Consider the following 19,987-nt stretch of genomic DNA (forward strand, 5'->3'; position numbering starts at 1 on the left):
GACAACAGGTTTTCCTTCAGCCACAGTCTTGGTTGTGGGTAGGTGGCAGTGGGCGGGGGGTCGTCTGAGATGATGAACTCACCGCGGTGCAATCAGTAAGTAATGAGGAAGTAATGAGTCTCATGTTGTCACGTCATTTTTGTTCTCGTGAACGCATTCCAAAACGTCACGTTTGGGTTTGCGAGCTGAAGTAGAATGAATGTTCTCATTGTCTGGACATCCCTAGCTCGCCATATAGTAAGTTTTAAATGTGATACAGCAATGTTATTTAGTGTGTAGAGCATGTATAATGTGATACAGTGATATCTTGTAAAACACATTATATGGGATAACGTTGTTACATGGATACAGTAGCGTGCTGATGTTTAGCAGATACTTTTTTTTAAAGAGCTTGTAGTGTTAGCTTGCTACTTTTTAAAATGAGCATGTGTCAGTGGTCTCTTTAAAGCGACATTGCAGGATGGCCTGCCTACGATCCATCCTGGTTGTAAGCTGAGTTGGCTGGGTTACGTAGCCCGCATGCCTAGCGACTAGGCTAAAAAAAAAAGCTGTCTCTGGTGTGGACCAATCAGTTTCAAGGACAATGCATATATTATCAGAGTACGTTTTTTGTTTGCATTCTGACCACAAGCATTGTGGTTAATGCAGACATGATTCCTTGTTAAAGGTTTCAGTTTGGAGTTTAACATCTTAACACCTGTTTTGTTAAATTTTGATTTAAAGCTTTCGTGACTGCAGGGATTCATCTTCTGGGTTCTTTCGGTAACGTCACGTAGAAGGGAAATAATAAAATAATAAAAATAAAACATAATAAAATAATTCTCACGACGTTTCGGCCACAACGCAAGCAGCCGTCTTCAGGTGAAGAACAGGTCTGTCGGGAAGACAGCGTCTGAATGAAACACCACCAGGCTTGGATCGTATATTTAAGCGGTTTTGTTGCCAAATAAAAGGGGAAAAACCTATATTAAGTGGAAATGTAAATACTGTATAGGCTATTTGATGCTTAAACATTTGTATGATCAGATCGCCTCGTGACCACTGTTGCCCTACAGTTCACATATGACTAAATATTATGTCAGAAATTATGCGGTAAAATGATATTGGTGTCTATAGTTTAGTTTGTGTCAAGTGCATAGAACATTTTAATTCCTCTCAGTTGATTCTGAGCAAAAAAAGTGACTTGTTTAAAAACCAGTGGTCTGGGCAATGGTCTGTTTACGTACGGTGCGAAAGAAGTTCAACATACAGTGCACACATTTCTTATTGAGTTCTGGAATCCTAGGATGGGGGAGGATATCTCTACCTGTCGGAATTGTAACGTTAACAGTTCATAATAACGGTGCAGGATGATAATTCATGAAACCAGGTGTGATGTAATGTGTGATGTAATGACAATGCACAATGAGTGGGGTGAGGGGCCTGAGATATTCGGGTCCCAAGCCAGGGCCCCATAATTCGGAATTAAATAAAACACATAAATATGAAAACACAAATATTTCCTTGCATAGTAAAGTAATTGTATTTTTTCATTTGCTATACAGCCAGATAATACGACAAATCACTAACCTTAAATACCCAGTCGTTCATAAAAATTGAAGGCGGTATAGTACTATAGTAATAGAGCAAGTGCAGAATCACTGAACCGGAATTGATAGCTTGAAAGCATTTAGCGCGGGGCCCGTAGCATATGTAGCTACTTTTGCTACGAGGATAATGCGGCACTGTTCGGGCTTCAACCAACAAAACAAATATGGTTCATTGCATTGGCTATGCAAACCTATGTTCTAAGTTATCCATCATCATTTTTTTTATTCAGGCAATGCACGGGCCCGTCACATCACGTTGCGACGCACGTACACACACAGTCAACATAAGCTAAACCGGTTATAGAAAAGCAGGGGATAGCAAGATGGGTGACGGACTTGCAGACGGCGTGCCACCGAAAGGCGATTATCTATCGTGATTTGTAACACTAACAACAACACGCAGTAACATAACGCTGAAGCTCACACTGCCGCCCGCCTGTACGTCACCGCCTTGCAGGAACTTCCATTGCCCAGCTGAGTGCCACTGACCCCGACGAAGAGCCACTGGCGTACGCGATCACGGGCGAAGACGGAAACTTCTTCTTCCGCGTGAACAGCTACACGGGGGTTGTCACCGTCAAAAACGCCCTTGACAGAGAGGTAATGGAACGAGCTTCGTCACATGCCGTGCGTTTTTCAGATATAAATGGCAGGGTGCTGAAAACGCCGTGAGTGTGGTGACGAGGGAGTTTTGTCGGTGGCCTCCTGCTGGCAGAAGGAGCGGATGAGATGGCCCGCATGGGGCCACGAGGCTTGTTGGCGGTGGTAGAACTCGGATTTAAACAAAGCAGAACAACAATTTCTGCGTAAAAAAAACCCCAAATCAACGGCCCCAGCAAAGACACCAACCAGAGTGTGTCTTCTGCACGATGACACAAATGCGCTTACGTTGGAAGTACTGCAATTGGCTTAGATGCTGCGGCTCGTGGGTGTTGCACTCCACTCGAGCGGTGAGATCGTACACTAGACAAAATCACCCATCAGCGATGTGCCCATAATGGCATTGTGGATCGTTCATAGATATTAATTTGATCGATGCCGCCCAAGTCGATCCATAAGAAACATCAACACTAACCGGGATGATCATAATTTGCGGGTTAATCGCTGTGTTGATTCATTGCCCATCGATCGAGTCATGATGTGACATGCCCCCTTCATTTGATTGGCTCATATCAGAGAGATCCTCGTGCCCTCCCTGCAACAATGATGACAACATGACGACAAGAGTGGCTTCTCTCATGTTCTAGACACCCGGTGTGAATGGATGGGTGTGAGTCGCCTGATCTGTATGCAGTCTTAACAGGGAAACTTCATCTGTTGACTTAGGACAATGCCGTGATGCCGTGATGGTGATCCTCGTTTGGTCTTGAAACTGAGGATTTTTCTTCTGTATATATATTAGTTATAGACGTAAGGTCAAGCTAATAACAGTGACATAGAAAAACGTTGACGGCATTAAAAATAAAGGATATTAGTCCAACAATATCTGCATCACCTTCAATCATTTCAAATTTTTCATATATTGTCTTTTGAAGTCGTTGATCGCAATTATAACTTGTACGTCTTCGTTTTATTTTTCAGACAAAGGAAGAAATATTTGTGATTTTCACTGTCACGGATTTGCAGTCGGTAAGTTCGCTCGCTGAAAATGGCTTCCCCTCCCCGTGACTCATCTCGACGTTACTACAATTTTCTATGAGCAGCTCTTTGATGAAGCACGGTAAATGTTTTGCCCTTTGCTGGTTGCCTCCAGCTCTTGTAAGCTGCCCAATACATTTGAACGCAACAGTTACTATCCCTTAATTAACTCGCCTTTTGCCCGTCCAGGGACGGGTGTATTCCAGTAAATCTGAAACTTGCAAGCAAAAAATTAACCCGTAATCCTTTATATGCGTGGCGGCTAGAGTCCTCTCGTCCTCTGGTTTGAGATGGCTGCCACCTATGGGTCAGATGATTGTCTGCCACAATTAAGCAATTGGTAATTAAATATTTAAAAAAAAATTCCCTAAACAGTGTAAAATGTAGGAATTTTTTTCATGAAAATTAATTGTCAAGCACAACGAGTCTGTGTGCAAAATGTCAGCTTGATTGGATCACGGGAAGTGGGTTGAAAAACGACTGAAAGATTTGGACAGTCCTAAGCAAGCAAGCAAGCACGCAAGCACGCAAGTGAACTTAATATAAATGATTTAAAAAGCAGACCGCGACGTGATATTCATTGCATCAATTCATGTGCAGTTTTTAAGGGCGCAGTGACACAGACTTATTTCATTTTAAGGTTATAATCCCTTGTTCATCATGACGTCCTTATTACTTCTATGTCTCAATAGCGTTACAGAGATCGCGTGACGTGAGGGTTCTGCCTTTGTCGTGAGGGTTGTAAGTTGACGATGAGGAGGGGGAGGAGGCGCCTCGCCCCCCCCCCCCCATGTGGAGTGACGTCACCCACTAATTATTATTAATGGTGGGGGGTGTCCATTTGGAAGACGTCACCTGCTCATGATTATTAATGAGGGGGTGGGGGGTGCTACATGTGGAGTGACGTCACCCGCACATGATTATTAATGAGGGGGGGATCCATGTGGAGGACGTCACGTGTTCATGATTATTAATTAGACGGGGGGGGGGTCCATGTGGAGGACATCACGTGTTCATGATTATTAATGAGGGGGGTTGGCCGACGTGGAGTGACGTCATGCGTGGGACACACAGACATTCTTGGCTCATAGTAGTGAATTACAAGTCATAGATCTTCTATAATACAGTTTTTTGGGTTCGATCGCATAAATATAAATGTGTCGTTAAACCTGCCACCACCCGACACAGACATTTAATGAGGTTTGTCACGTAAACAGAACATGCCAATTCGTTACTAGTACAGCACATCGGTGTGTTGGAGAATAAATCCACAACATTTACAATATGATTCCATGTGTAATGACAGGGTGACACCTGTCGGCCTGAAGGGGTAATTGTGGTTTTAGGGCTATTACGTAATGCCTTATTATAAGGGGGGCGTATCTAGGGTAAAGGTGAAAGGCGGAGTTAGTCCAGAGGCTCCGGGAACCTGCTCGAAGGTTCTGGAAGGTGGCATGGCCAGAGGCGGGGCTTGGCCGCGCTGGTGCGCCTATAAGGGGGGCCGAACTAGAGGTTCGGGTGCTGTTGCGGGTGCTGGGTCCTGGCTGCGTCGCTGCTCATGGTCACCTCTTAATTCTCAGACCACGTGGCTGTTCTTCATCAATACTCTTTCTGTCGCCGTCGCTGCGCTAGTCGGACAGCTAGCGTAGCATATGCCGGAGATGGGCTATGTGTTAGGATCGCCTATGTGTAGCTGCGTTACATAATGTATCGCCCCGTGTGCTTTCATTACACATGGAAGCCTTACTAATTGGTTGTGTCGGGTGGCGGCGGCTTTAACGACACATTTATATTTACGAGATCTAACCCCAAAAACCTGAGTTATGGATGATATTTACCTAGATTCGAAGCTTTTGTGACTGCAGGAATTACTCTTTGGTTCTTTCAGTAAAGTCACGTAACTCGTGACTTTACCGAAAGAAGCAAAGAATATGGATGATATTGGTTGCGAAAGCCTAAGTAATCGATCTTGTAATTAATAAACCCAGCATATAAGCAATAAACAAGCCAGACACAATATATATCTCGCAATACCAACAGAAATAACAAAATTAATATTACTCTGTAAATATGTACATGTACACACCTTAATCGATCCACTGCTGGGTGAGGGTCTCCCCACACCATGCAGATTATTTGACCATACTTTGCTACATTATAGCCAGTGTGGATTAGTGAAGGTGTGGAGCATAGACATGAGAGCATAATGCAGTACAATGGATTTTACTTCACTGCCCTCTACTTCCCTCAGCCCACATCAAATGTTTGATGCATTGTGGTGGTTACCGATCCAAACCACGGTGGTGAGATGTTAACTACCTTCCCTGGTGTGCAGGAGGTTGTGGGTTCGATCCCGTCCCTGACGCCTGTATATTGGGAGTTTGCATGTTCTTCCCGTGGTAGCGTAGATATTTCTCATAGTCTTCCAGTTTTTCCCTCCATACGGTATTCAGAATCAACATGCGTTTAGAGTATTTGGCTGCTACTATACATTTCCACGTGTTGAGCCACTTCGTTGAGCTATCATTGGTGGCCAGGTCGCTTCTGCTAAAAAGTGCAACAAAAGTCAGTGAATCGTCGTAGTAAGCAGTATACAGGCTAAAATACGTTTAACTCCGCGGATCTGATAAGGTCCGGATCATTCCAGGTCACGTGGGCATAGGCAAATGGCAATACTGTACATTTACAATTTTATTTTATTTATTACATACAATATACCCATATATACATTCATTTTAGCGCTTTCAAGGATATCAGTCATTGAATCAATGTTTCATAAACTGCACTATTGATACATGTATGTGTGCATGCGTAAACACACTGCCTTTGGAAGTCACACAGGTGGACATAGAAAACCACGTTTGCAATAACAAGTTCAGCGCGTGTGCAGAAGATAAGCTCTGACCAGAATTGGCTGGAAAGTAGCATTTAGCCATGCCGTGTCCGGGTTAATTTCGCGAGCTGTTTGGGGGGGATTGGACGTTTGAATGACTTGTGCCGTCAAATGGTGACAGCGCGGCCCTTCATTTCACTGTGACACGGACAGGGTCATCAGATGAGACGTGTTTACAAGATGGCCCGGGCATGCTAGGAATAGCAACATGCATCGCACATCAGACTTGTGTCTGGACAGAATTGAGTTAGCAGCCCAATAAGAATCGCTCCTAATGTGGAACACGGCAGCAGACGCTGTTGGAGCAGGTCGTGTTGGAGCACAGGAGGGCACTGGCTTGGTGTGGGTGTCGGTGGGTAGGGTGACCGTGCACCGGCTGATGAACATTGGTTTCTTTCGGCTCTCAAGTTGCCTCGGTGGTGCCTGTGTCTGAGCTTTGTGTTCTGCGCCAGGTCTACAATTGAGATGCTACGAGGCTAAAAATATACAGACGTTGCTGCCAGGCCATCCCATGCGCCACAGGCAGCACAGGTGCCCATAATTACCACGTGACTGCTTTGTGACCAGAGCTGATGCTTTGTGCACCAAAGGTGTGAATGTCGTTGTCCAAATAGATATGTCAAATGGGTGACTTAAATCAACTCAAGTTTGTTGCCCCGAAGCATACGTAGTTTATTTCTTAAATGTGCGTAAACTGGCATTCATAAGGTTTGACATTTCTTGGAAATCAGGTCACTGGATGGTGCCTTTTATTGTTGCGAGGCACAATGCTTCAATTCGTGTCAACTGCTTCCAATCAATAACTCTACAAAATTATGTCGGATCCTGTTAATTCCATTGGATAGCCATTCGTATGTGATATACATGTGTAATAAAGGATTCTTAGGCGATGTAGGTCTCCGTCTGTCCTTTACTGGGTTCTTGTCTCGCACCCCGCGATGTCCCCGGTCGGACCCGCACCTCTTCCGTCGCGTGCCCCTGCACGCTGTTCGAGTCCTCCGCTCTCTCTGCAGCCACACCGCTGCCCGTGTGCCCCGCACACTCTGCAGCCACCCCGCTGCTCCGTGTGACTCCGCACACTCTGCAGCCACTCCGCTGCTCCGTGTGCTCCCGCACACTCTGCAGCCACTCCGCTGCTCCACGTACACCGCTGGCCGACGGTGCCATGACTCCTACCACGTGGCAATAGTGCCACTCCTCCGCCAGCACCCCGCGTGGCTTCTCCTATCTCTCTCTCTCGACTCCCGATCCCCTTCCGGTTCTCACCCTATATCCTCCTCCTCACGTGACCCTGACTCCTCCTCCTCCTCACGTGACCCTGACTCCGCCCCCACTTACCCCGACGACCAGGCTCCGCCTCCCCTATACTCCGGCCCGCGTGAGTGGTGCGGAGGCAGCGCCCACCCTGTCCTTGCTCGCATTACATGACCCCCCCCCCCCCTGATGAAAACCCAGCCGTCCCCAGCTGCAACAGAACAAAATAATGCGAGCAACCATACAACAATCAGGCATCACAAGAAAAACGGAGATTATAACAACAACAATTAACGAAAGGAAAGGGACTTGGAATGCGTGCGGGTCGCCGGCCCGTCCCGAACGGGGGGCGGCCCCCGGACAGACCGCGACCGCGACAGGGTTTTAGGAGCGGCGGGATTGGAACCGCCCGCCGCTGTTGGAGGCCTGTCAATCCAGAGTCCCGTTCCCCAGAGAGACCCATCGCCGGGGTCTCCTGCAAATGCGTCCATGGCGGGGTTGGAGGGGCAGCGGGGTCAAGTGTCCCCGTCGCTGTGGTAGGCCCACCCGGAGCAGGAATCACTGTATCCGTCTGGGTCACGGCCGGTCCGTCTGTAGAAGGCACGACAGGCACGCTTGCAGGTTGAACAGGCAAAGTCAGTGGCGCGTCGGATGCAACAAACACCGGCAAGGCAACATTAGGAGATGACGCATCCATCTGCCGGGCCACGTAGGGTTTCAATCGAGACGTATGGACGTACCAGCGCCGTGATCCGAAACGAACACGTGCGGACTGCGGACTAGGAACCTCAATAAGCACAACCGGCCCCTGCCATGGTTTGTGCAACTTAGGGGAGGTCCCCACCCGCACCTGCGGGCAGTGCAGCCAGGCCATGTCCCCCACTCGCCAGGGGGATTCCCCATCCGAGCGCCGAGCGCAACGTTCGTTCCGGGCCTGGGTCTTGGCCATAGCCAATCGGGCCCCCTCCCGTGCCTCTGCCACGCGACGAACAGCGTCCCGAATGTAGTCCGGGAGAGGCTTAACAGGACCCTTCACCCCCGTAGCCAGCTGCACGTCCACCGGCGGCACATTCTCGCGGCCGTACATTTAAAAAAAAGGTGAGTACCCCGTCGACGCATGAGGCGTCATCCGGTTTATGGAGAGCACCCCAGGGCTATGCAAATCCCAATCAGCCTGCTTTTCGCTAACCGTGTGACCATGCATGGTCGACAGGGTCCGATTAAGCCGTTCCACCATCCCATCCGTTTGCGGGTGGTAGGGAGACGTCCAAACCTTCTTGGTCCCCAGTGCAGCACACACCTCGGCCAATAATTTTGAAGAAAAATTTCGCCCTTGGTCCGTGAGCAACCTTTCCGGCGCCCCTTTGTCCATTACATATCCGAACAGGAACGCGTCCGTGATAGATGCCGCTGACTGGTCGGGTAAGGGCCAAGCTATCGCCCAGCGGGAAAGATATTCCACCCCGACCAGCAAAAATGTATTCCCCCGAGCGGACGGCGGGAAGGGCCCCAAAATATCCAACGCCACCAACTCGTTAATCCGAGACACCTGTATAGACTGCGCTGGTGGAACATATGGGTGTTTAGGCGGCTTCCACCGGGCACAGTCGGGACACGCCCGAATGTGCCCGACGACATCAGTCGTTATGCCGTGCCAGAAGTAGTCCCGCTGCAATGTCAACAAGGTTTTCTGCACCCCGAGATGTAACAACGTCTCGGAGTGCAGAGTCCGAATCAACTCGTACCGTAACGACGACGGCACCACCAGACATTAGCGATCGTGCAACCCTTCCCTCCACATCAGCAACCCATCCCGGAGAGCGGCTCCTGGCGTCCCACCGGACAGCGGCCCCCCCGTCCCCTTCGCAGCCCGACCCCGCAAGGCCCCCAGCGACTCATCGAGCAATTGCTCGCGAACCCAAACCGAACGTGGCAGGTTCAAAACCCCATCAGCCGGTCCCGGGCATATGGGAGCCTCGGGCACCTCGACAGCGGACACAACAGGCCGAGGGAGTTGCGGAACCCGCGTACACCTATTCGTGCCCGACACGCAAGCGCAAGGGGACCCTTGCGGCAATCTGGAGAGTGCATCTGCGTTCGCGTGACGCGACCCCTTCCGAAACTGAATTTCGAACGAAAATTCCTGCAGGGTTTTCAACCATCGTGCCAATTGGCCAGACGGTTGGTCAACACTCAGGGCATATTGCAAAGCGCATGGTCCGTGCGCACAATAAACGTACGGCCGTACAAATACGGCCGATATTGGGGAAGAAAATGTACAATAGCCAAAAGTTCGCGGTGAGTAATGCAGTAACGGGTCTCCGCCGGAGACAACACGCGGCTACCGTAAGCTACCACATGTTCGATGCCGTCCCTAGACTGGGACAGAACAGCCCCAATCCCGATGTCACTAGCGTCAGTATCCAGAATAAAAGGTCGAGTGAAATCTGGATAGTCTAACGTCGGTGCTGACGCCAAACGATCGTGCAGGCCTTGAAACGCCACCTCTTCCATCGGTCCCCAGCTGAATCTCCGGCCTTTAGCCGTAAGGAGTTGCAACGGCCTAGCGATCGTGGCAAAGTTTGGAACGAACCTGCGGTAATATGAAGCGAACCCAACGAACCGACGCACGTCCCCCACTGAGGCCGGAGTCGGCCAGTTACGGACGCACGCCGTCTTCTCTGGGTCCGTGGTGACCCCTTCCGAACTGACAATATGGCCCAAATAGCACACGGATCGTTGCAACAGGTGACACTTTTTGGGCTTAGATTTTAAATTGGCGGAACGCATTCTAGCAAACACCGCGTCCAACCTCCGCAGATGTTCCTCAAACGTGCGGCTGAAGACGATAACATCGTCTAAGTATATCAAGCACATCTCCCACTGCAAACCCGTTAACACGAGCTCCATCAACCGCTGGAATGTCGCGGGTGCGGCGTTCAAGCCCATGGGAAGACAATTAAACTGAAACAATCCCTGCGGCATCCGGAAAGCCGTCTTTTCCCTCGAGGACTCATCCAGGGGAAGTTGCCAGAATCCCGATGAGAGATCAAGAGTAGAAAAAAAATTCGCCCCAGACAAGGCATCGAGGGAATCATCCATACGCGGCAGGGGGTACTCATCTGCAACCGACACCTTATTTAACTTGCGAAAATCAACACAAAAACGCAACTTCCCATCCTTTTTTTTCACAAGGACCACCGGCGCACCCCACGGACTGTTGGACGGGGAAATTATGTCAGTGGCCAGCATCTCCTCGACTGCGCCGCGAATGTGATCCCGCTCCGGCGGACTCAACCAATGCGGGTTCATCCGAATCGGAGCGGCATCCCCCATATCAATGTGGTGGGAAAGCAAGGAGGTGCGACCCAAATCGAAATTGTCTGCACTAAAGACGTCGGAATACCTCCCCAACAGCGCGCGAAGCATGGACTGCTGGTCCCCAGTCAAAGACGCATTTTCCCGGCACAACTCGGCAATCCATCGATCAACCTGTGACGTGGAGGCCGATACCCCCCCTACAATGCCCTGATCGTCATGGCTCATGAAAGCAGTCGTAGCGTGAGCCAAAACCGTTCCGGCCAGTACAACAACATTATCCGCGCTCCCATTCAACACTTGTAAAAACGGAGGTTTGTCCCGGCCGGACAATGGTCTGTGCCCCGACCAGCGTCAAGCCACCCGTTATAGCAGTGGACGGTGACAACAAAACACCCGCCGCACCCTCGATTCCAGGCACCGGTTTCCGATACCCCAGCGTAATAAGCATCTGCGAGCCAGGCGGAATATCTACCGATACCTCGGACAGCGCCTGTACCTGACGGTCAGGAGCTGACTGGCCCCAGGGTGACGGCAAGAATGAAATTTGCCGACCCCCCGGCAATTTGATACAATTGTGATCCACCCTTATTTGAATAGGCATCTTGGCCAGGAAATCGGTCCCCAACAAACAGGGCACCGCGAGGGACCTGGAAATCAACACGGTCCATGAAGCCGAAACACCCCCAACCAATATACTGGCGTCCACCTGACCCACAATGCCCATACTACCCCCGTTCGCCGCTATGCAAGAGTCGTAAACTAGCCGCACCTGCCCCGGCGGAATGGACAAGAGATGGAATATTACGTCGGAGAAAATAGTTGCGGACGCACCCGAGTCCACCAAAATGCGTACGTTGAGCCCTTGGTTCAAACCCGGCACGGTCGACGACCCAGTTGCGGCCGCAACCACCCGTCGTGCCAATTTCCGCCACTGTGTCAGAGAGCGACGCGGATTACTGAACGCCCCCCCGTTAGTAATGGCACCTGGCCCGCATGGCGATGGTGATGCATGAGATGACAGGCCTTGCCGGGTGTCTGATGCGTACCGACTTGCTTGTCGTGGGTGGTCCTGCCGCGTCGCGTCCGTGACCGAGGCCTCCTGCTGGGGCGGCTGCCGAACGCGAGCCCAACATTCTCTGGCGAAGTGGCCCTTACGGCCGCAGCGGAAACACGCCAAGTCGGCTCGCCATGCAGCACCCCCTCTGTCTTGGCGCTCCTGCGCCGGCGGCCCGGAGCGCAACCCCGCTCCCCCACGAGCAGGCCACTGGGTCGATGCCGCCGTCAGCTCCTCAGGACCCCTCTCGTCCGGAACATAGACGGCCTTCTTCGGGTCCCACTCTGTTGCACCGCCTTCGACGGTGGGGCTCCCCGTCCAAGCCGCCACCTGTTTCCACTGGCGAAGGTTGAATTGGGCATCCAGGCACTTAGCCGCCATCCGGGACGTCAACTTATCGTGGCCGCACACCGGCATGGGGATGCCCAAATCCCTGGATAACTCCAACATTTTACCCAATATCAGGGGCTCCAGCAAGTCGGGCTCCGTCTCCGGATATGCGGCCATAGCTAGCTCCATCACAGCGCCCCGGAATGCCACCGGCGATTCTTCAGGTGCCCGTTGCCGCTGCACGAACCTGCGATGTGCATCGTCCGGGGGCTCATAAGCCACCGCCATTTCTTCAAACACCCCCTTTAGCGTCGTCTTCTTCGCGGCCTTGATGGAGTGGAAGAACCTGACGGGCTCGTCGTCAAGGAGCATTGGCAAGACTTCCAAGGCTTCCGCATCCGTCCATTTTGCGGATCATACCGCTGCTTGAAAACGGCAGGCGAACGCGCTCCAATCTCCGCCAATGGAGAACTCTTTCACAGTCGTTAGACGATGGCTGCGGGTCCCCATGCCGCCGTCATCCGTGGTTGGTGATCGACGCGGCAGCAACAAGATGGCGTCACTCTGCAACGTGTTCAAAATGGCGGCTCCCCATCATTCGTCCCCGACCACGCCCAAGATGGCGTCTTCGTGCCGCGTGTTGGAGAGGGCGGGAAGCGTCGGCAAGGCCCCACTCGGATGCTCCCCGCCTGGCCTCCCCGGACTCATCGTCGACGTCACCAGGGTGCACAACTGTGTCAAAATAGCCCTCAGTGAATCAAGTTGGGCCGCCACGTGTCGCCATCCCTCCTCGGCGCCCACCAACGCAGACGGTCCTGCTGAGTCGGTAACATCTTGCACTCCTGGCGCGTCACCTCCGCCTTCCATCGTCGGTAGCGTCACCACCGGAGAAGGATCGTCGTCGTCTTCAGAAGATGGTGCAGAAGATGGTGCAGGTATGTTCTTTTTCCTGAGCTGTTTCGACATGCCGTCTCACTTCTGACTCCAGTGTAATAAAGGACTCTTAGGGGATGTAGGTCTCCGTCTGTCCTTTATTGGGTTCTTGTCTCGCACCCCGCGATGTCCCCGGTCGGACCCGCACCTCTTCCGTCGCGTGCCCCCGTACGCCGTTCAAGTCCTCCGCTCTCTCTGCAGCCACACCGCTGCCCGTGTGCCCCGCACACTCTGCAGCCACCCCGCTGCTCCGTGTGACTCTGCACACTCTGCAGCCACTCCGCTGCTCCGTGTGCCCCGCACACTCTGCAGCCACTCTGCTGCTCCGTGTGCTCCCAAACACTCTGCAGCCACTTCGCTGCTCCACATACACCGCTGGCCGACGGTGCCGTGACTCCGACCACGTGGCAATAGAGCCACTCCTCCGCCAGTATCCCGCGTGGCTTCTCCTATCTTCACTCTCTCTCGACTCCCGATCCCCTTTCGGTTCTCACCCTATATCCTCCTCCTCACGTGACCCTGACTCCTCCTCCTACTCACGTGACCCTGACTCCGCCCCCACTCACCCCGACGACCAGGCTCCGCCTCCCCTATACTCCGGCCTGCGTGAGTGGTGCGGAGGCAGCGCCCACCCTGTCCTTGCTCGCATTACACATGTGTAATGCGAGCATTACACATGTGTAATGCAAGCATAAACGGGGTTTGCTGCTGGGCTCTGGGCCAATCATACGGCCCGGGTGTTATTGGGGGCGGAGCCCAGGATGGGGGCATATGGGAGTGCCCGCCGTTCACCTCGGGTCCAATCGGAAGCGAGGTGAATGGGGGTTGAGGCAGCAGGGCGCTATGGGAAGGCCGGATCTGAAGGTCCGGAAGGGGAGGAGACAGGATCACGTGGTGAAGGGGATATAGGTGGGAGCCCGGAAGGGCTCCGGGTCATTGGGAGAGTCACGAAGCTGGACCATGTTGGGTGGCCGGAGGAAATCCGCCCCATCAGCCACGTGGCTGGGGGGGCTTCGGCACACCGTCGGCCAGCGGTGTGCGGAGTGGAGAAGTGGAAGGACTGACGAGGGAGCGCGTGCGGGGTGCGCGTGAGGAGACGCTGGTCCGCTGTCGGGGCCAGCGGGGTGCGAGGAAGAGTTGATTAAAGAGTAACGGAGACCAGCAGTGTGTGACGAAGTCCTTTATTACACATGCTTTGAATTGCATGAAATACTAGATTTTGTTTTCATTTTTTGCAAACTATATAAGGCAAAGGTGCAGCCCTGCAATGATTTACTCACACCATTGCTGCTGGAAGGGCCTCTTATACAGGAAATAGAGGTCCCCTCGAAAGGATATTTGGCCTATTCGTTCACGTTGGCCAGACACCCTGGAAGAGGTGGGGAGTCCCTACACTTTACCCCACCACACGCGACCTGTCGTTCGACTAACTTTGGCGTAGCCATTTATACTGCTCGGTAGACAGAGGCAGGGGAGGGATTTCTGAAACTTGCAGGAATCTTTCAACTGCCATGCCAGGAGATCGAACCGGCAACCTCTGGATTGCGAGTCTAGGGAGATAACCATGGCACCATGGCAGGAAACGCTATGATAATGCTCACACTCTCCATTAGCATTGCGTTCAGTGAAAACATAGATACTGTACCGCACATTTGTTGACTGTGTATATAGCATTGGTACACAGAGCAATCACGCTTGTAATTGCAGACATTGAGAGCTGCTGGTGTGTCAGAGCTCTGTGTTAGGGTCCCACTAAGCCGGCTTTAAAATCCCAGCCCGAATGCTTCTTTAGAGCCCCGCCAATTCATCACCAACCTGTCGGTCCCAATCAGGAGTTCCCTATCACACTGTGCACTCACTACAGCCATTACCAAGCTCTGGATAAATGTCCAGCACTCAGGTTAAATGTGGAACAGCGGTAATTAATTCTCTCCAAACACCCACCCACCCCTCGCGCCGCGGGTTAGATTTAGTGGAGGTGTCCGCGATCGAGGCGGCGCCCGAGCGATTGATGCTCAGCGGTCCGGGCTGCAACACAGCCGTTGCGGAGCGGCAGATGCGTGTGTGTGGGGGCATTGTAACCTTTACCGTAATTATCACCTGGAAAGTCGACATATGCGTTTAGTTTGTTTTAACATTGATTCCTCCCCCCCCCCCCCGCCACTTTCGGAGAGCGCAAGGTGAAAAAAGCTAACTGCACTAACGGGCAATTAAACAGCTAATTGAGGAGTAAGCAGAATTGATCAAGACAAATTGAGCACATTTTGATGGTGGCACTTTCTTTTGCGTTGTATGTGGCGTCTGCTCACAATGCTACATCCACAAATGAAATTTGTATAAATGGTGTTAGCATGTTCTGTTTACTTGTGACGGAAACAAATGATGTGCTGTACGATAAAGGCATTGGGGAACAATGTGATGTGTGAGTAATAATCCCACATCCGTCCCGCTTTTTTGAGTCTTGAAAAATAAACAATAAACAGATGACAAGAAATGAAATGTGAACATATCATCTGGTGCCGATGCTGCTGCATTGGCAGCGGTGCACAAGCACAATTCACACAAAAACCCAACACGCTCGTTAGTAACAACGTGACCTAAAAAAAATATATATGTATAATGGGTGACATTATGGGCATTGTTCCTTCGTGCTATGATATAGATATATAGATATAGAATTTAACAAACATTGTTTTGGTATATTTCTCAAGGGCTCTATGTGGGAGTGCTCCCGTCTCAGAGGTACTTTGTGGCACACACCAAGCTTGGGAGATATGTTTAACATGATTGTTGACGTAACTCAAATTGCTTCGTACGAGAAATTCTTCGAAATAGTTCAGCTGGTGTCACGGAGGTTTACACTTTTAAGTGTGTTTAACACATAGGCTTTCGCGACCAACATTATCCATAATAGGAGGAATTTTCCACAATTCTGGCTGTCACCTGATGAGGCTGGTTGTAATTACTGGCGAAAGATCGTAATTGAATTTGTAAATGTTATTGGTTTAATCTCCAACACTTCGGTGTGCTGAACTAGTAAATAAGTGTCACGTTTTGTTTACGTGACAAACCTTCCTAATTGGCGGTGTGTCTGGTCATGGAGGGTTTACGCGATCTAACAAACAAACAAAAAACCTATATTAAGGACTTTAAGTTCGGTTTCGGAGCTCGTTTGTGTTCAGCAAAGTGAGCTGCCATGAAAATACAGAAGCTAAATGATTCCACTTTTTTGTCTGATGACTGGGAAAAACATCACACCGCATACTACGCCACCTTGAAATGTCCGACACTCTGGATGACACCGCTGGCGGTGCAGCTGCGAAGCGGCCCACTCTGGGAAGTGGCGGCACTTGCATGCTGGGAGCTCCGCCGCACGCGGAGCAGTGCTCCTTTGATTTCAGAAAAATAAATAAATAACGTCGCTCAGTGCAAGACATTTATCCTTTAGTAAAACACCGACTAGACATGAATATTAATGTCTGCTCTGCTAGATCTTCGAGTGAATCACACAACAAATACAACTGTTGGTTGTTGTCAGTCTGCCTCTTGATTGACTTAGGCATTGAATGTTAAACAATAACAACAACAAAACTTATATTTTTAGTAAGCAGGATTGTGTTAGGTTGTTTATTGTATTTGTTGTTTATTCATGGGGTTTGCCTCTTTCACTCACATTATTTAAATACTTAATCAGTAGCTGTTTTTTTTTTCAATTTACTGCAGCATTTGCAATTTCTTCATTATATTCCATCCTATAAAATAAGATATTTAAAATAAATCCTCATTGCACAGTCTGGCATGCGTAATTACGAGCCTCTTGTGTGCATTTGGAAAATACAATTAATGCAAAAATAGTATGCCAGCATACTATGTGCTGATTCTTTTTTTAATTTATCTGGGTTTACTCAGGAAAGCCTCGCTCAGTCTCAAGATTATTTTTCAGGAGAGTCTGGCCACGTTTTTTGCGCAGTAGGGGACGATGTTTCTGCGTGTAATCGCAACTCACTTGTTCCCAGGTAATTTTTTCAGCATTGAGATGTTTGACCAATACCCAGTTATATTGTGTGTTTTAATTTAGCGATGGGATGACACCAGGGAAACCAGAGGAAACTCATTGCAGACGAGGCGGAGAACATACAAGCTCCAGACTCTCCCAAAACACAGACAAAGATCCCCCGCATAGCTCGTAACAGACTGTTGGGGCAAGTGCTGTAGTATCAACGAAGGCCAGAACGGTATACAAGGGGGTGGGTGGCCAGCACCTACGCCCGACCATCTTTGTCTCCCTCGTGGTGATGTTTATAGAATGCACTAGGTACTCAATTGAGGCTGAGTCGACCTAGGGGATGCCAAGGACCAGTTCAGCTAATCGTCACTGGTGTTAGCTGTGAGTGGAAATAAATCTCGAGTTGCTGGGTTCGTTGTGCAGCATGCTTACTGCTACACTGCCGCTCCCCACACACACACACTCACACTGAATGCAGAACAGAGAGAGAACAAACTCCACACAGAAAAGTGCTTGAGTTATGAACAGAACCCAGGCCCTTCTTACTATCGGCAAAAGTATTACCACTGCTACAACCTTCCACCCCGCCATCCACATTCAGTTGCTTAGGCATTTGGCTTTGGCTGTTGGTCATCATCGTCGTCGTCGGCCGTGGTCAATCCACCACTGGATGAAGGTCTCCCCAAACTGCCGCCACCTCACGATGCTTCAATCCATCAATTCACTCTGTATCGCAATTGGAAAATGTAATTTGTAATTTCCCTGAAATGTAATTTCACCACTGAGCTGTGGCTTTGCTCACGGTGCACGGATATCGGCGTGCTACGCGTTCCCATCGCCCCTTCCCCTCTCTGGGTTTGGTGGGGAGGTGGTGGGGACAGTTTGTTTACTGTTGTCCTGTTTATCTCACGATCGGCAGACGATTCCGGCAAGCGTCAAGATTCAGGTGACAGATGTCAATGACAACGCCCCTTCCTTCCAGGGCCTGCCCTACCTGCAGCAGCTCCCCGAGGTAACGCGGACGCGTGGTGGAAGAGGATGTGGGCACCCAATGCACAAGCGCTAAACAAAAAGACCTCCAAAAAAATCCCCAGTGTTGCGACAGCGGTTGTGAACGCCAAACAATGGAGTGTATAACTTCACACGGCCCCAAAATATAAATTTGAATGTAGTTGATGCATTTGCAATCTGCTGACTCTCAGAAAAAAACAATGGATTGACTAAGTTACTTACAAGTGAATCTCAATTGGTTGCTCTTGACTGTGCACACGCAATAAAAGGGCCGACACCCCTCCCTTTGCTCACCTTCTGACATTGACTCTGCAAGCAATAATCTTCGACCAGCTGGCAAGTGGATAGTTACTATTAAGAGGCGGCGTATAATATGTATTGGCAGGAGTCTTTAATTTTGAAAAGCATTCCCTTCAGCAGCAGCAGCTGCTGAAGATGTTTACATCCACAGCATCACTCCATCTCACGCTTTTGCTCTGCCAGTGTTAACTAGATGCACGGGCAGACTCAGAAAGACGTCTTTTTGAAGAAAATTAGCTCAAATAACACCGCTGCCTCTGTTAATGGAATTAAACAAATGTAACCTTGCATCGTTCAGCGTGAGAGGAAAACAATGCCAAACACCCGCCATGCAACTTTCTTCACCGCTGCAGAGAAACACGGCATGGAGCGGTTAACGTGACATCTGAAGAGGGGCCGTGCTTATGAAACAGGAGGTGGTGGTTCTTGTCGGCAGGCAATTTTGTATTGGCATGCTGCCCCCCTCTTTAGACGTTTCAGGGAATCCTTAATGTTGGCGAGCGCACAGAGAGGATGAGCAGGTTTCATGTGGCTTCTGAAAGCGTGATGCTCTTTTTGATATTAAGCCAAAAAGCACATCATCAGACGTCATCAGTGGTACTAAATAATTAAATAAATGCGCGTGAATGTAAAAAAGAAAAACTAAATGTGTTTGGTTGATTGCTACGTAAAAAAAAAACACGAGAAAATTTTGGAATAATGGCACGCAATAACTCAGAACTCACGAGTAGATAAATAAGACGACAGTGGGGCCCATTCACGTTGGCTCCTTCCAGCTGAGACATCAATAAATGCAAATGCCCTCATTTTGAGACAAATTGAAATCGGCTTTTCCCCTCCCTTTCCTTTCCTCGCTGTCAATCACCCGGTCAGTGCGAGAGCCCCGCGCAGCTGTCGACTGCTGATAAGATGCAGCTCCGACTGGGGCCCCCCGTGTGTGCGAGCACGGCTGCTCAGCCACAAAAGAACAAGGACCGCTCGCTGCTTTCTGGGGTTTACAATTGCAGCTGTTCCAGGTAGAGAGAGAGAGTGAGAGCCATGTCAATGCAAATTGAGCAGCATTTTGGTGAGATGGCAGAGCCTGCGATTTTATTCCCCCCTCCCTTCCGGGGTATAGTACAACCGTAATGTGACAATTAAATTAAACAACATATGTTATTTTTGTGTGACGTGTAGAGCCCCCTTTGAGCTTGTAACCAGAGCTCGGCGGACGCACCGGCGGTGGAAAGAAAAATGTTATGGCTTGGATTTCATTTCGCTCTACGGCTGTCTCTTAGACGTGTACAGTGTACACTTGAGTGGTGAGTCCATTGTAGTGTCAAACATTTGTTTTTTGAGAATCTGCGCAGGAAAAGCCCAGACGTAATGTACTCACGGTTTTAAAAATAAATACTTACTTTTAATATTCAGAAAGGCGTATGGTCGTAAGTTGCCGGCCGCCACGCCCAGCGAGGATTTACTACGGCGTGCTACGGACTGCCGCTGCAGCCGAGAAGAGCGATGCTCGCGAGCGACATCGCGAAGGGCAGGGAATAAGGACTGAAAAGGGGAGGGGGGTGGGAAGCCGATTTCAATGCTCACGAGCGACATCGCGGTTGGAGAAAACGAACCCCCCCCCCCCAAAAAACACAAATGACAATGATCACGCACGTCTGAAT

The 19,987-nt window shown here is 50.2% G+C and overlaps 1 protein-coding gene across 1 annotated transcript in view; it reads left to right on the plus strand.

The window, feature by feature from the left end:
- Positions 1–19,987, plus strand: part of LOC133350498 (cadherin-23-like) — a 222,572-nt gene that overhangs the window by 21,165 nt on the left and 181,420 nt on the right. Inside the window, exons 5-7 of the mRNA XM_061564838.1 lie at positions 2,047–2,189; positions 3,171–3,218; positions 17,938–18,030. Coding sequence (XP_061420822.1) covers positions 2,047–2,189; positions 3,171–3,218; positions 17,938–18,030 — 284 coding nt within the window. The remainder of the gene's footprint in view (positions 1–2,046; positions 2,190–3,170; positions 3,219–17,937; positions 18,031–19,987) is intronic.

Source organism: Lethenteron reissneri, chromosome 34, assembly GCF_015708825.2.
Source record: "Lethenteron reissneri isolate LAM-NWPU_2019-01 chromosome 34, ASM1570882v1, whole genome shotgun sequence".
In the NCBI taxonomy this organism is placed as follows: Eukaryota; Metazoa; Chordata; class Hyperoartia; order Petromyzontiformes; family Petromyzontidae; genus Lethenteron; species Lethenteron reissneri.